The sequence below is a fragment of the Athene cunicularia genome (assembly GCF_003259725.1).
Source record: "Athene cunicularia isolate RWA chromosome Z unlocalized genomic scaffold, athCun1 chrZ_part1, whole genome shotgun sequence".
Lineage (NCBI taxonomy): Eukaryota > Metazoa > Chordata > Aves > Strigiformes > Strigidae > Athene > Athene cunicularia.
In genome coordinates, this window is record NW_020799142.1 from 33,521,726 (window position 1) to 33,538,809 (window position 17,084).

Below are 17,084 nucleotides of genomic sequence, written 5' to 3' on the forward strand. Positions count from 1 at the left end.
CGGGAAACAGTCATAGTTTGGGTTTCCCTCTCCATGTTGTTCAGGGTACAGAGGAAGGAAAACAACCAGAACAGGTCTGAAAGATGGGTTTAAGAAGATTGCAGGTGACTTCCACTGCCATGTTATATGTGGGGATGAAAATCCTTTCTCAGAGAAGTTTTTCTGTTGGTTGATTGCTCTTGCCAAAGTACAGGCCAATGCCATGCGTCTGGGCTGCACATCTTGTTTAGAAATACCAGGCTAGCAATCCCTCCCCAGCCCAGGTCCAAGAGTGTCCTGTACCATATAGTGACAGGCACTCACACAACTGTATAAGGCTTTTTTTTTCTGCACTGTAAGTATTTACTGCAGGTACATAAACAGGAATTTTCAGAATATTTGGAACAATGAATTTTAGTGTTTAGTATTAGCTGTAAATTTCTAAGTCACTAAAGTGCCTTAATTTCTACCGTTCATATGGTTTTGAAAAATGAGGTAGAGGGCCCTCTGTAAAGTGGTGTAATGTACTTCCTCTGTAAAATAAGATATAATTTGCTCCATGGTTGATGACACTTGACAAATGATCCTGCCAGTGACACCTGCTACCTATAGGGAGGATGCGGCAGGGTCTGCTTTGTGGTTTACCTCCAGTTCCTGGGGTACTGTGAATGCCCAGGCTGCAAACAGGTAGGGAAGGTGGTATGGAGGTGACATTTAACCACTCCTGAATATTACAGCTGTAAAAGTGGAATAAGAATTAGTATATATGCAGAGAAATTAAACAGATGCTGTCAGCGCAAGCAGTGTGTTCCCCAAAGTGCAGGTCATATAAGTATGACTCCACTGGAGTGGAGGAAGCACAGACAAAATTGGTTTTCTTTTTTAACTTTTAAAGTTGTCTCTGTTGTGAATTCATCAGTTCTCCGTGATGAATCTATGCTGAGCACGATTTCAGCTGGTTAAACCTCCAAGAACATCTACCTGCTAGCTAGGCATTTTCCCTCTTGCTTGAGTGGGGGTTTTTAACACACTAGCTGTGCAATGAAAAATTTAATATTAAAAAAAAAAAATCTGTTCAGGATGTGTTTGATGTGTTTTCTGTGCTGTACATACCAAAGGGTCCATTCTATTCCTTAGTCCAATCATATGGCCATGTAGTTGCATCCAGTTGATTGACCTCAAGTGTCTTTTGCTTGGCTGAAGGGTTTTCCTCCAGAAGGAATGAGTTTGGTGGTATGCTGAATAATCAGAGTGAGCTGGTTAAGGAAAACCAGGGAACTGGACCTCATTTCTGACCTGAATTTGTCTGCCTTTGATTTCCAGCGTTAGCTCTTGCTGTGCTTTTGCTCTTGCAGTTCAAACAACTTTTTGAATTATTTTAATTCCAGGTATCTCTCAAGCCCTTGTATCACTTTAGTTTTTCCCATACTCTAAGAAGTTTCTCTACCACCGCTTTGAAACGTGACTGCCCGAGCTGCCCTCAATCCTATAGTTCAGGCTCAGCCATGCTGCCTGTAGAGGAAAGCTGCCTTCATCCCCCTAGTCCCTGCCTCCTCATCTCCTGCTTTTATGCCACAGTCCATCATCTACCATTCACCCTGGGATAGTCCTCATCCTTTTCAGATAACTTTTTCCTACCATGTCCTTGCTCGTTCTTTACTAGTAACTGGTATTATTTGTCCTCAGATGTTTGACTTGATTTTTCTCATGTGTATATATTTTTTTTGTCTTACATATCTATCTATCTATCTATCTATCTATCTATCTATCTATCTATCTATCTGTATGTTTTTTGAGCCTGGTGCTTTAGCACATGCTGGTTTTCTGGATTTTTTTCCCCCTATTTGCTGTAATTACACCAAGATCTGTTGTTCTCTGACTTCTAGGTACCAATTACCTGGGTCTGCTGCCATCAAAGTTTCTGTCTAATGTCTGTTGTTTAACAATATCTTGTCACTGATTGACCAAAAAATGCATTATCATTCTAGCATAGTAAAAATAGATCACCTCAGTTATTTATGAATGCAGAAGGATGGTATTTATTGACCATTTTTTTCTGTATTATTACAAACTCTTTGCATCCAGCTAGTAGTTACCTTTTGGATTGGGTTTTTTCCTTTCTTGATTAAAAAAAGTCCTTCAGCTGCCAGCTATCTGTTTGGTCTGTCAGTGCTTGACTTCTCACCCCTATTTTTTTGCTTTCAAGTTGTATGTTTGTGTTTATATGGATTGCTGTTTGCTCTCTGAGATGTATGTTTCTGCTTGTTTGCCAACACCTTTCTCAGCGGGAGAACTGGATCTCCTGTGGAGACCAACAAATGAGCAGTGCTTCAAAGAAAACATTTTTCATTACATTTTCGTGTCCTCATTGTTTTTTTTTTCCAAAGAGGGCTGTGCTTTCGGTTTTGCTTGGTCTGAGAATTGAATCACCCAGTGCTGCTGTTCAGGACTGCCTTGGGTTTTCTCACTGCTGTTATTACCAAAAAGATTTGAACACTGTGGTGAATGGTGCAGGTGGAGAGGACTGAGAAAAGCATTCAATTTTGTATTAACGGCTTTGTGCCTGTGTTGGAGTGTTTTGGAGGCACAGCATACTCGCTTCAGAGAGCCTCTTTGTTTTCATGAGGGTCTTTTCCATTAAGAACTAATCTTCCCCATGTGCTGTAATAGAAAATTAAGTTTGGCTCCCACGAGGTTTCACTTGGTTTTGTTTGTTTTCTTCTTGCCACAGGCTTGGAAAAGGGAAATACGAGGATGGTGATGGCATCAACTTGAACGACATAGAGAAGGTCCTTCCAGTGTGGCAGGTAGGTGCTGAGGACATCGCCTGCCCGTGGTGCGGTGGGGACCAGCAACTCCCTGCCTCACCTTACCTTAGGAGACTCTCCCCAGAGGTGGGAAGGCTGCTGGGCTGGAGGCACTTAGGGCCCTTTAGGGTTTGCAGTGGAGAATTATGGTTTCAGTCAGCCTTGCTGGGAACCTTAGTGCTGAGCAAGGGCTGTGACCCAAGAGACTTCATTGGAAGGTGAAACGTTGAGGACAGTGTATGTATACATACATATATACATAGATATAGGTATACATGTAATGGATACAGGGCTCATATGTTTTAGGAAAGAAGGTTCTGAAAAGCACTGAGCCTCCTGACAGCTCCAAAATAAATTGCTGCCAGGAAGCTGGTGGTGACAGTGTGCTGACCCAGATGTTTCCCCTATGGGATGCACATATATTTATACGCAGTGGTCATCTACTTGTACATTTTTTCCAGATGTTTCTCTACTGCCCACTTTCAGTAGTTCTGATTAAATGACTTCGATGCTCAGATGTCGGGGAATGGCAGCGTTAAGACCTTCAGTAAAAATGTCCAGTTTAACAGGTCAATTTGTCAGCATGATACATTTTTTTACTTTCCAGAGCCTTAGTCCTCAAAGGAGCTGAGTGTCCTGGGCTGGGCACGTTTCTGAGGATGCTCAGCGTGTCTTTGCTGAAGTCTCCTCTTTGCTTCCAGAGAGAAGGATGGAGGCATCTCCTGTGCTGTGGTAGCATTACCCTTTTCAGTGCTGAGAAAAGAGCTCACCAGGCTACTTGCTCATGCATCATGTGAGGGAAAGCTTTGCTCATCCTGCAAACCATGTGACGATCTGCCTTACTATTTCTTTTGGGTGAGCTAGCTGGCACTAAATACATGAACCATGTGGTGGAAGGAGTGGAGAAGTGCTGCTGACTTTGGCAGAGGAGCACGGCCTGCAGCTGTTTTCTGCTCAGTCTTTTCTGTGCTTGGTATGTCTGGACTTTAGGTCACAGGGAGAAAATGTCAGGTTCAGCTGATACAGACCCCAGTAATTCTGCAAAATAAGGTTATTTACCATGGGGGATAATTGGAAATGAGGAATCAATCCTTCTTTGGTGCAAGGAGCTGACTTTTTTCTCTAGGTTTTAACTTCTTTTCTAATCAACAGCTAATAAGGCAGGCCCTCCTGGTCTGGTTGTCATCTCATCCTGTCCTAACACCACTTTGTCATCTCATCCTGTCCTAACACCACGTTGTCATCTCATCCTGTCCTAACACCAGGTTGAGTCCATTGACTCCAGTGAATTAATTTCAATACATACCTTAATATCTAACTTAATTGTTAGTTTGGCACCTCTATGCTGGAAGACCTAGTGGGAATGCTGGATTTGGTGTTCTGTTTGTGCCTCTGGGCAGACTTGTGCAATGATATATTATTTTGGAGATGCACTTACCTAGTCACATGCAGTCATATGTGTATGTGGGAACTAGGAGCCGGGTAGTTCTGGGTGAGGATTTATCTTGTTCGGTGTTGACAAGTGAAATACTTGCAGACAACTGTCTTCAGCAGCTATAGCAGAGTTAAGAACACCAAGTTTGAGAGAGGTAGTGAGTCTTACTTGCAGGCTGCTTTGGAAATTTGGGTTCCTTTGATGGCATGTTATGATAAACGTAGGACATGAATCTAGAACTAATATACATCCAACTCTGTATGTGTATGTCTACAGAGAGATACAGTGACACCCACAATGGATTAAGCAGAATATTCTGGATATCTGAATGTCAATATATATAAGTGAGTTCTGTTGCTGGACTTAGCATTTCAAGAAAATATTGCAAGGAAAGCCTATGATTATTTGGCGACTAAAAGGTAAAAAAAAATAAAACAAAACCCAAAATAACCTCCTCCGAAACCCTCCTTCTTCGTAGCTATCTGAGGGAAAAATGCCCATCGCCAGCCTTTTGTTTTGAAATTGGAGAACTCGTGCAGCCGGCTCCTCAGAGATGCTGCCGGCCGTCTCCGCAGCACGGCAGGCTCTGCCATCTCGTGGACACGCACAGGCAGGCGAATCCGGCTCCTCTTCGGCACTGTGCACAATTTCTTCGTGACAACTGGTATTTTGAAGCTTACTCCTGTCCCATCTTTTCCAAGCTCATCTGGGGTGCTTGTTTTTACTGGTTTTGAAAGCTTCATGGCTAGGAGCTCATAAGGTCATTGCTTTGGCTCAGCTCCTGAGTTGTAACTTCTTCATCTCTCCTTACTCATAGGGGTCTGTAGTTGGATTTGGGCACTGATTCACCTAAGTGATGCCAAAAAATTACTTTGGAAGAAAATAATCTTTTGAAGATAAGTATTCCCCATTCATAAGATCTGCTTTTTATTGCACACCAGGGAGGATTGATTGTCTGCTGCGTTTGAGAGGCAGAGCTCAGATGAAGAGCCAGTCTTCATTATCCTCTCTGCGTCACCTCAGCTGGTTTGTTGGAGGAGACCATATAACCATCTGAAGACGTCATGGGAAGGGCTGAGTCAGTGCCTTTTGCTTTTGCTCCCCTTGGCAAACACGTGGAAAGGCTTTCAGGCTTGGATGTGTCACAGCCAAATGTCCCAATCCTAGATGCGGTCTTCAGACTGCGAGCCCTCTACACTTAACCAGAGAAAACAACCCAAGGGGTCATGTCCTACAAGGTGCCCCTATTCCTCCCCATGAAGGTGCTGTAGCTCATGAAGGATATGGGAGGTCACGTGTCACAGGGACATGCTGTGAATGCTGCTAGACACGAGCAAAGAGTTTTGAGGCACATCCCAAGTGGTTTCTGCACTGGCATCTTGCAGTTTTGGGATCTTGGTTTGCTGAGCTCATGCCTTCAGGATGGGCCTGCCTTCCTCCCAACAGTTTGGCTGTGCCTTCACTGGCCAGCTGCTGCTTGTCTTGTGTTTTAGGAGGTAGAAATTACGTGGCACCTTTGAAAGGTGTACTGGGCTTTACTCGTGCTGTCGGATAAACTTGGAAGACAGCACTGATACCATTTGGTTTGACGTCTGAATTGCCTCACAACTCATCCCCTTCCATTTCCTTAGTGATTTTTGACCCTTTTTGTTATATGCTTGGAATTACAGTAAACTACTTGTTTCTTTTCTGGCTCCATTTGTCATCCAGCTTCCTTTTTTGGATGAGAAACAAGGGAGCAGCTCCGTAGGAGAAAGGCAGCCTCTAAGTTGTTTGTGTTTCTATTAGCACCACTGTATTCCCGACTTTGTCCAAACAGGCTTAGAAGCACTGGGATTCTTGACTGTGCACCTAACATGTCCCTCTACCTGCTTTCCTTGGGACCCCTCCTCATTGAAAAGTATTTTCAAGTCAGACCTTACAATTCAGTGTGGAGATTGTGTAAGTAAAGGTGGAACCTGTGCATGGGCTGGTCACTTGGGCTTCCTGCCATAGGAAGGGCATGGATGCTTAGGGCATGTTTTGTTGTATCTCAGTGCAGAGGTCTGGAAAAGCTTGGATGAATACCCATGCCCTTTCCCTGTCAGCTCTGCAAGGAGCCCAGAGAGACCAGCTCACACATGGACTTGTTCAGATATGATAAGTTCCTTAAGAGAGATGAAGCCAGCCCAGATGTCCAGTGGAGCAGGGCGGATCATGGGCAAGCATCCCCTTTGCTGTCACTTGGCATGCGAGGGGAGGAGGTTGGTGTCCAGCACTGGTGTGAGGGCTTGCTCGTGGACCCTACAGATCGCTGACCCTTCCAGGGTGGTGGTGACAGAGGAACAGGTCTCTTTGGAGCTCAGGGACAACTCTTTGGTGGGGTGGTGTTATTTACTGTCACCATACAGAGTTCTCATCCTCTCCACATCCTTTCTTACCGGCTCTTTCTGCACTACAAGGTTGGGTAGTTCTTGTTTTAGCCAGCTTGTTAGCCAGCCTAAATCCCTCCTCTTTCAGAGCCTTGGCCACAGCAGTGTGACCCTCTCTCAGTAGGTTGTTCTGCCCCGGTGGAGCTGCAGTGGGCTCATCCCCTCCCACAGGGAGTGACCTGGTACATGTAGTGTCTCCCATGTGCTCTGTGTCCCTGCTGCCACTCACCAGGTCTAACCCTGACATCCTCCACTTGTCCACCAAACACTTCTGAACAAGTTGGGGTGGCTCCCTAGGAGTCCCAAACTAGGGAGAATTCTCCTCCCTGCCCCCAGATCCTGCTGGACTCCATCCAGAGCATGTAGGCATGGCATTACTTTCAGAGAAGGTTTCTAGTCTAACAAGCCAGCTTCCCATATCCCAAGGGTCTTTCCAGTACTGTAACTGCTAAAACCACTGTGGAAAGTCCCTGTCAAAGAGCCAGGGTTTACTTGAGTATAGGTCAAAACGTATTGGAGTCAGATCTCTACTGCTGAGTAAAAAGCTTTTGTTTTGCCATGCCTGCCAGTAGATACGGTCTTTCTGTGGTCTAGTTTTTGTTGCATTTAACCCAACTGACAGTGACCATCTCCTTGGGCTGAAAGGGAAAACTGCCATGGTCACTTGTAACCCCTTCAGCAACACTCCTGTGTTAGAGTTAAGGCCACTCTTGACCAAGGAAGGCAGATGAGACTGTTGCCATCTCCAAAGCACTGGAGTGGAGAGATCTGGACCAAGGGTGGCTTGTCCTCCATGCAGGTCACCAGCTCGCAGGTTCTTGCAAGGCCCAGCCCTCGTGTCTGGCAGTAGAGCAGAGCTGCTGTGAGCCCTGAACCAGCTTATAAACCCCATGGTTTTTGAGACAGGCAGAAAAGGGGAGATCTTCCAGTGTTTTTTTCAGATTATGATGGTCTTCCATATCATAGGATTGCTAGACTTATTTTCTGCACAGAGGAAACACCAGGGAAATGCCCAGGAGATTTGATGCTTCCATCATCATTATTATAGTTATTATTGTTTTTGTTGTTTCTAGGGTTGAGAGCTGGTTTCGGATTGCAACAAATGAGATGGACTCTCCCTTCTCAGGGCTGGTTTTACTTTTCTGGCTGTCACCCAGTTCAAGCAGACTTAGTGATGGTGGCTCGTAATTCCCAGTCTGGTGGGTGCAGAGATGACTTTTTTATTGTGTTTCCTGGAACTAGTACTGGTCAGCTGAGCAGGGTTGGAGCCAGGCAGCCCTGTTGTTTGGAAAGTGGTGGAGCTGTAGTGAGCTCCTGCCAGGATGGGAGTCGTTGAGGTGCTCCCTCACCCCAGTTGGGTTGACTGAGTTTAGAGACACGGGTTTGGGATCTGCAAGGAGGGTCAGTGGAATGGTCACGGTTGGCTTACACTGCTGCTCTGAAGGTTGGCTTGGTGTCAGTGGCTGAGGGGACAGGGCTGGTGGCAGAAGGAGCACGGCAGCACTAGAGGGCACTGCGACCTCGCTGCACGGCCCCGAAATACGGCTCTGCACAGGGGAAACAATACCAAAGACTTTTTCAAGCAGAACCTCGCTCCGCAGTGGCTGCGTCTTGCACCCTCCTGTGCCAGGTCATGCTACTCTCCATCCCGCTGTGCCCACCTCGGGCTCGGGATGCATGTCCAGCATGGGGGACCCTGGGGCTTGTGGAGGGGGAAGATGTTTCTCTGCACGTGGGACTAAATTTGGTTAGCACTGTGCATCGTCATAAGCCTCAAAGGAAATGGAGGCCCTGAGCAGAGTGGGGTCAAAACAGAAGGTGTTTGTGAACCCCTCATCATTGCCTTGTCTAAGCACTACAATCCTGAGGCGTTAGACTTGCCCCACAGCCCAGGTCTCCCTTGCTTGCATCACAACACCTCCCCAGCTCCTTTTGGAAATCCCACTTTTCCAAATGTAGTCCTGAACGCCACCTATTTCCTATGGGATGCTCCAGCAGGGCTCAGTCTGAAGTAATGATCCTCACACCAAGGAGCAGTTTCAAATGTGATGTGAGTTCTTCCCTTTCTCCAGAAGATGCTGCTACCCCATCAGATGTAGGATGTTCCTCTGAACACCCATGTTTCCGTTTGTTCATCTGTCCCTGTCCCCCATCTACTCTGTTGTCTCCACCCCACTTTGAAGGACGTGCCAACCTCGGAAAGAGAGAGATAAAGACCATGGTGGTATCCACCACTGGACCATCTCAGTTCCTTAGACCCCAGTTTTCCAGACACTGGTTAGTGCTAAAAAAAAAAGAGAGATTTTTGGCTCCTTTGCAGCTTTTCCTTGGGCTAGGCCAATGGAGCGATAGACACAAAGTGGCTGAGTGGCAGGACAAAGCTGATGAAGGGCCTGGAGAATAAATCCTGTGAGGAGCCAGGGAAGGAGCTGGGAGTGTTCAGTGTGAGGAGGAGGAGGCTGAGGGGAGCCCTCATCCCTCTCTGCAGCTCCTGACAGGACATTGCAGAGAGGCTGGGGCTGGGCTCTGCTCCCAGGGGATCAGGGACAGGACAAGAGGGAACGGCTGGAAACTGCCCCAGGGGAGGGTCAGGCTGGGCAGGAGGAGAAAATGTTTCCCAGCAAGAGTGGTCCGAGAGTGGAAGAGGCTGCCCAGGGAGGGGGGAGTCCCCATCCCTGGGGGGGTTTCAGGGCCGTTGGGATGAGCTGTGGGGGATGTGGGGTAGGGGAGAACTTTGTAGAGTCGGGCTGAGGGTTGGACTCGATGATCCCGAGGGGCTTTTCCAGTCTGAAGGATTCTGGGATTCTCTGTGACTAGGCTGGGCTTAATAGTAAGAGGTGATGGGTTTTGAGTTCACGATCATGGACCATGAGGAGATGAGAGAGGAGGATGGGATAGCTGGATAGGTAAGTCAGTTCCTGGGAGGATGATAAAGAAAGATTGTCTGATTTGCTTTTAGGAAGTTCACAAGTAGTTTTAGACCTGAGAACTGCAGTTTTCTGTGGAATTAGCTGATTTGGGTATGGAAACTTGTACTGGAGTATAAATAACAGTTCAATAGGCATTTGAGGCTCCAATTGAGCTCTGGCTTAAACACACCAGAGGACAACACAGGTTTTTTGCAGCCTCACAGTTGCCTTCCCTTGCAAGAAATTTTACTTTTGTGCAGCTATATAATATGCAAAGCAAGCCTGAAAGGTTTGGTTTTGTTTTTTCCCAGCCCTTTTTATAGACTGTAACATCTCCTCCCCTCAAATCTTGCCTGAATTTTAACTTCTGAATAGTGTTACATCTTTTTTTCCCTTGTTTTCCCAGAGGATTCATTAGAAACCTGAGAGGGGTTTTGCTGCATTCCCTTGAATTTGCTGAATATTTTCCTGAAGCTGGTTGTGGAGTAATGACTAAGTTATAAAATTTATTAAAAGTAGCAGAGAAAAAAAGAATATCCAGATTTCTAAAGGTCCCAAATAAAAACTCAATGTCTGTTTGGTCAAGCCGCTATTTCTGCTGTCTTGCTATTTCCACATCCTAATCCCCTTCCCTGCTCTCCATGAAAGACTTGAATTTTTAATAAAATAAAGGGAAGGAAGGAATTTTCTCTCTAAAAAAAAGTAGACATACCATAGGACCAGAGAATAGAGACGTGCCTACATCCCCGTTGGCGGAGGGACCTACAGAGCCTAGAAACACATTGCGTTCTAAAAATCCTGCTAATGGGGAATGTCCTTGTCCCTTGTCTGACAAAATATGAGCTTAATGTTTCCTGTCACATTTAAAAATTTCTTCTTAACCAGAAGATTCTCCCCCTCCTTGCTGCTGCCTTTCCTCTGATGTTATGGAAATAGAAACCAATACAATAAATGAGACCAGAAGTTCTTAAAATGCGAATTTCCTGTCCGGAGGCAACAGGTAAGTGAATCCCATCCAGCTTGGGGAGATGTATATATAGCTATGGGTATAAATATAGGTATTTAGTGGCAGGATAAGTGTTTATTGCAATCCAAGGTGGTTGTTCAAAGATTGTCCTTTAAGTGGGAAATTTATTGCTGCGCACGACGCCTGGATGTCTCTTCCGCAGGGAAAACAAAGACTGTTTATGAAGGGAATTAAATGATGTTCTCGTCTGTGGTAGCAGATGAAGCTCTGTAACCCAGAGGTACTTTCTAGTCCCACACTCATATTGTCCCTCATTTCATGATTTTAAAAATACCTTTGGGGTTTGTTTGGGTTTTTTGACGATACTTCATGAACTTCTCTGCTGGCTCTAAAAACGGCAGGTGCTCAGCTGTACGCATGCTGGTGTGGTCAGTGAAAGAAAACTCTGTGCCATCCCCAGAATGCCTTTGCTGGGGGTTGGGATTGAAGGATTTAATTGGGACTAATAGAAATAGAGAGAGGAACGTGGTCCTCACGTCTTCAGCCACACGATGCTGCCCTGCTGTCCATTGTCTCCCGGGGTTATTCTGCTCTGCCCTTCACCTGCTGGTACCACTGCGGAGAAACTCCTCCTTGTTGGCTTGCTTTCTTTTTAATTTTTTTTTTTTTTTTTTTAATTCCTGTAATGTATGAGCAGAGAAACCACTGGAGAATGATAAAGCTTCATTTCTTCCTGCTTTTGTGACCTGCTTGATTATTTTGTTTCTCATTGTATATTCTTTTGAGGCGCCTTGTCTGAACGGAAAGAAAATATGTATGCTTATAGGAGCCGTTTGTTTCCCTTTGGCTGGGCAAAATAAGACCCTTTGGCTGCGCAAAATAAGCAGGTATCACATAAGATGTGGATGGTTTCTGCCTGTTGGTGCTGGGGAGGGAGCCGCCAACACTTTCTCCATCATGTGCCTGTGACCAGCATTATTAAAGCTGGTGAGCTGCATATGCCTTCATTTGGCCAGCCTTCCTCATGGGGCTATGAATAAATAAAATGGAAAAGTGTGTGTTCCTCAGGTTTGGGTTACTGCGTGTTTACTAGGTAGGAATGGAAAGGTTTGGGGTTGGTAGTTGAATGGACATCGTTTGAAGCAGTAGCGGGAGAGATGAGACACCCTGTCCTGTTGTGCAATGATAATCTGGTCCGAAGCCAGGTTTTAAGATTCAAATGAGAAGCACAAATTTGCATTTGTTGTCCGAGATGATCTCCAGGTTTTCAGCCTGATGGTACCAGCAGGGCCCACCACTGCTGTTGGACCTCTGGGCATGCCATGGCATAACGGCAGCAGCCGGTCTGCTCCAGCTGTTGGGCCTGTGGTCAACGAAAGCTTGGTTTTCCAAAAGCAGAGGTCTAGGATGGGCTTTTTTAAAGCTTTCTTCTCGTTCGGGTTGTTCCCATCCACACCACTGCATCCGTGGAGCTTGTTCAGCCCTGCAGCTAGGACCCCTGGTGTAGACAGTACTAGGAGACGTTGAGGATGGAGGATCGTGAGATTTGCCTGTGGTTGTACTTCCAACTCAACCTAAAGGCCATGGAGAACCTGGGGGCTAGACAGGTGACCATGGATCATGGTTGGACTTGTAGATGCAACCCAGCATGCTAAAAAATCCTCTCCTTGCATGCAGATTTTGATCTGGAAACCCAGCAGTGGGTTTTCATACCTGGATGGTTGGGGTAAAGTTTACCTTTGTGCTTTATTTTGCTTTTGGTGCCAATCAGCGCCACGTACCTTAAGCCTTTGGGTCCCTCTGTTCCCTATGGCGTCACTGCCCAACACCAAAAGTGTCCCAGCAAAACGGGTCACCACCCCTATAAGCAGAAAGGCAAGGAATTGAACTCACACTGAAATGGTATTTCGGCCAGAAAGAGCAAAGGGGGCAAAAAAATACCCTGACTGTCAGAGTTGAGCGGCCACCTTGTCATGCAATCACAATATCAGTTTTCTATTATATTTTTTTTAATGGTTGGCTTAGCAATTAAAAGGCTACACTGCGCTTTGGTTTTTCCAGTCTGCTGCATCGTGTGACCCCGGTGACTCTGAGTTAAGCCTCATTATATAATGGCGGGGTGTTTTTTTGGAAAAACTCCATTTAATCCTTTTGGAGCAGAATTTGCTGTTTTTGTTTTCTTTCATATCGTCGTCTTGTTTCCCCCCCGCCTACCCCTTCCCCGGCAGGCGTACGCTGGAGGCGTCAGTCTGGGAGCAGGGTCCTTTCTTCCTTTCTTTTTTTTTTTTTTTTTTTCCAAATCTGCAGAGAAAGGAAAAAAAAAAAAAGAGGTTTATTTTCGTTTGCTTGGGTTACAGCGCCTTTCCCCGCCGTCGGGGGGAAGGACTACGTGATGTGCAGCAGGTATTTTGTGAATGGAGCACAACCCTGTGACTCCCCGTCGCTTGACCGAAGCGGGAGGCAGGGGAAGGAGAAAGAAAAAAATAAAAAATAAAAACCACCACCCAGTGACTCCATCTGACTCGTTTTGGCTGGAAAGCTTTTTCAGCGCCGTGGTTCTTAAGCCAGGAGGAAGCTTTCTTCTGGCCCAAGAACAATAAAGGGGTCAGCAGCCTGATCCTCCCTCCTACACCCTCTTCCTTCCATTGTGAGGGGTCTGTGCAAATATCCCAGGCTGCTTCTGCTGGGGCCTGAGGGACCTGAGCCATGCATGTGACATTAAAGAGAGGCTTTGCGAACTTAGTAGTCCTGAGCTGCAAAAAGAAGAAAATAAAGAAAAACCAGTCTCTGAGATGCTCTATTTCTGGTGTAGCGTTGTGCTTGGAGAAGGTACTGATGGGTGTTTCTCATGGTGGGGGGAAATCTGTCCCCTTACCATGCGTAGGTGCACCTCCATGATGCCACGGTGTCATCTTCCCCAGTGTTTGCTCAGTAAGGGGCCAACTCCCCACAGAGAGTAGGTGAGCCCTTGTGTCTCTCCAGCGCTTGACCTCCTCCATTTCTTTGGTTGTCCAGGATGGGGCATTTCTGCTGGTCTTGTAGTGCATGTGCAAAGCCGATGTGCTGGCGGCATATGGTCTCCAGCAAGGATGGGGCTGAAGGAGACAGGGCTGCTTGCCACGTTGTGCTTCTCCAGGGATTGACCGCCGTCTGGCAGCACTCAGGTTTCCAAGCTGACACCTGGAATGACATGCCTGCTACTCCTCAGATGTGTATCACAGACCATGAGGATCTGAGCCAACAATCCCTGGAGTAAAAGATCTTTGGAGAAGTTCTACGGGGCCTGACTCACAGCATTGTGCTCACCATGCCTGTCCATCGTTAAGGCAGGTTGTACATGGTTCAGAGGGCTGCTCTGGTTTATGTGATATATCTTGGGAATCCAGAGCAGTCACAAAACTTGCAGACCACGCTAGGGTCTGCCACCATGAATGGTGATACTTTTTCAGGGTGACATTTGGTATCTGCCGTGCTAGATACCACCTACCTTCCCAGAAGGAGAAGATGGGACCTGTGGTCTCCTATGAGAAGGCAGATTCAATGCAGAAAGCTGATTGTGCACTGAAGACCTGATTCATTTGCCAGAGGGAGAGTGGATGATGCTCATCAAATTGTAGGAACCCACCTCTTTTTTTTGTTTTCCTTTTTTTTTTTCCACAAACCAGCCAATAGCATGTGTGACATCCTCTCTCTGTGTTCCAGCTTGTTGGACCTTGGCACCAGGCAGTCGCATGAATCATGATGGTGATTTTGCCATAAGGCAGTTCCTGTCGTTATTATCTCCTTGCTGTGTCGATAACGCTTTGGTGGCGATGGTCAGGATTTCCTCGCACTACAGAGCTTTCCTGAAGATCAGCTCTGCGAACGGTGGAGGAAGTGGCCGTTACAAGACTGCTCCTGGCTGCTGAGAACTGGGTGGCCAACTCCAACCATACGTGCGACCTGACATGATGCAAAGAGCACGGCGGTGACTCCTCTTTCCCCTCATCCGCGTTGTCAGTGCAGGCAGGTGGGAGCTCCTCTTCTTCTGCACATGCTCCGAGGGATGAAGCAAGACCAAACCTGGACATGGAAAACTGTCAGAGACCAGGACCCCTAGCAATGGAGATGGGGGAGAGATGTCCCATGTCTTGCCTGAAATCCCAAGGGCATAATGGGAACACTCATGACCAGGGAGAAAGTCAGGGTCTCACACCCACCCCTCTTGCAGTGCCACATATTGGGACTACTACTACACACTGTGGGGTCCTTTAGTTGAAAGGAAAACTATTTTTAGTTCAATTTGTAAATGCTTAGGCAAAGAGATTTGTCATTTAAACTCTGTTTTTATAAATGCCCTTGTTTGAAGGTAGAAGCAAGCAAGCTGTGAGTTCTTCTGTCAGCCTTGGTATTATTCTGCTTCTCTCCTGGTACCAGAGCGGCTTTCTGATCTCTGCATACAGCATCTAGCTCTAGGATTTTGGCATTTACAAGCAGCATAGCTGCACAGGTAATAAATGATAATTACACAGCCTGTGTTGACCTTGGTGGAAGGCATGTGAAGTGTGACAGACTTACAGGATACACCACCTTTGCTTCTCTTTCTTGTCTAGAAGAAGAAATAGTGCCCAGTTGCCCATGGCCAGCGAGGCCACGAAAATTTATCTCAAGTAGCTCCAAGGGTTGCAAGCGTACATGAGGCTGGGAACCTGCTGTGTTAGAGGTGGAGCTCCATGACTACTTGACCATCCTGCTGTTCCTGTTTGAAGTGGAAGCAGATTGCCTTGTTTGCTTTTGTACTTGCCACATCTTTTAATGGTGATATTTGCATACAAGACAGGACTTGAATTTCTTCAGCCAGTCCTCAACTTCTGAGAGTTGTTGGTTTAGGAAGGGCAAGCCTGCAGTGCAGTAGCTGATGTCCATGCCCTTCTTCTGGGAGGTCTAAGGTGGCTTTCCTGACATGAGGTTGGATCAAAAGTGTGTTCTGGCAGTGCAGAAGTCTTTCTGCATGTGCTGCACTGAAAATTGATGATCTAGTGATCCCCTGGAGTGGTTTGCAGTTTGGGTAGAGAAATCCAGGCATCTTTCACAGGTGCTTTTCCAAAGGTACTTGACTATTTAGGGCCACTGCTATGCGTAGCACAGGCAAATCAGATATTCGTGTCCTGGTGGGAAGGACAGACTGTTCAGAAGCAGATGGTAACACAGCAGAGGATGATTAGAAGTGAGTTGAATGAAGACGGGTAAGGCTGGGAGTGGGACTTGGTGATGTTCCATTAGTCCACTGTCTAGTCTGGGCAAGTTGCTGCTCCTTGATGAAGGCAGTCCTGTTTCTGGAGAAATCAACAGCAAATCTTCATCTTCTGTGTCCAGCTTTCCAATCTTCTGCTCATCTGCTTTGTGTACATATCTTCCAAGTCTTGCCTGTGTGGAGTGGTTGCCTCTCTGCACCAAGAGGGCTTTTGCTCTACCAGACCTGCACACGTGCCCACAGCCACCAAGGTTGTAGCATGGGTCGATGCAATGGAAATAAAGTAAAAAAGCTCATGTGAAAGGGCATGGAAGGCAAAAAAAAAGGTCAGGCAGGTGACCTCCTACCCTTTAGAAGCTGTATGGACTCTTGGAATATTCCCTGTTGGGTGCAGCACACTGCTGTGGAGGAGAGCATACTGGTTTCATGAATTTTGTGTTGCTGCATGTCTCTTCTTCCCCTGTATGTCCAACAAAAGGCCTCTGAGATCTTAACACGTGCAGAGAGCTACATCCAGGGGCCAAGTTTAAGGGAGCTCCTGCTCTGGGAGATGAGGGCTGTGGTAGCTGGGGGTTTCTGCTGGAACTTTAAGAAGTCTCCTTGGGTTGGGAGCCATGTACAGTAAGAATAGTCCCCAGCCTCATCTTACGTGCGCCTTGTCTCACTGGGTAGGATCATTTCCCTCGTTGAAACCATCAAGAATTTCCGTTATTTCCTTTCCTGAGGCTTTGTTTGGGTGGGGATTTCTGGAAGGTATTTCACAGGCAGGTATAATTAAAGAAAGACATGCTTTGCCTAGAGGCTAGACAAGGTTTCTTTAAAACCAAGCCTTTAGCGTGGTGGCAAAACAGAAATTGTTTGTTGCCTGGTCCAGTAGAGGGGGAGGTCGGGGAAAGGAGGGAACTAATCAGCTGAGAATCATCTCAGTTAAATGCTGCACACCAGGGTTAAAGCCCTTATCCAGCAAATCCTTGAAATATGTGCTTAATTTTAAGTCCCCCTGACTTCAATCTGTTTACTCTTGTGCTTAACTTTAAGCATGTGCCTAAGTGCTTGGCTGGCTGAGGGCCAAGGCAAATAGTAGACTTAGGAGCAGATTCTCATAAAGTAAATGCGTTACTGGACTGAAGTCCCGTAGGACAGCAGATGCTAGAGCAGGTCTGGGATGATGGAAGGGGACAGTGCTGCATATCCCAGCTCTGTCAAGTTATTCAGTGTCGGGTACGATGGACCTGGGGCTGTGCTTGCCTGACAGGGAGCATCCTAACAGTGTAGCACTACACGGGTGCTTTAATTTTAGAGTCTGTATTTCACTGTTCCAAAGGCATCAGCCTCACTTGTAG

General features: G+C 46.5%; 1 protein-coding gene across 4 annotated transcripts in view; it reads left to right on the forward strand.

Annotated features, from left to right (window-relative positions):
• Window positions 1–17,084, forward strand: part of CTIF (cap binding complex dependent translation initiation factor) — a 119,035-nt gene that overhangs the window by 22,400 nt on the left and 79,551 nt on the right. For all 4 annotated transcript variants that reach the window (XM_026865567.1, XM_026865568.1, XM_026865569.1 and 1 more), the window contains one exon: window positions 2,711–2,786. In XM_026865567.1, coding sequence (XP_026721368.1) covers window positions 2,711–2,786 — 76 coding nt within the window. The remainder of the gene's footprint in view (window positions 1–2,710; window positions 2,787–17,084) is intronic.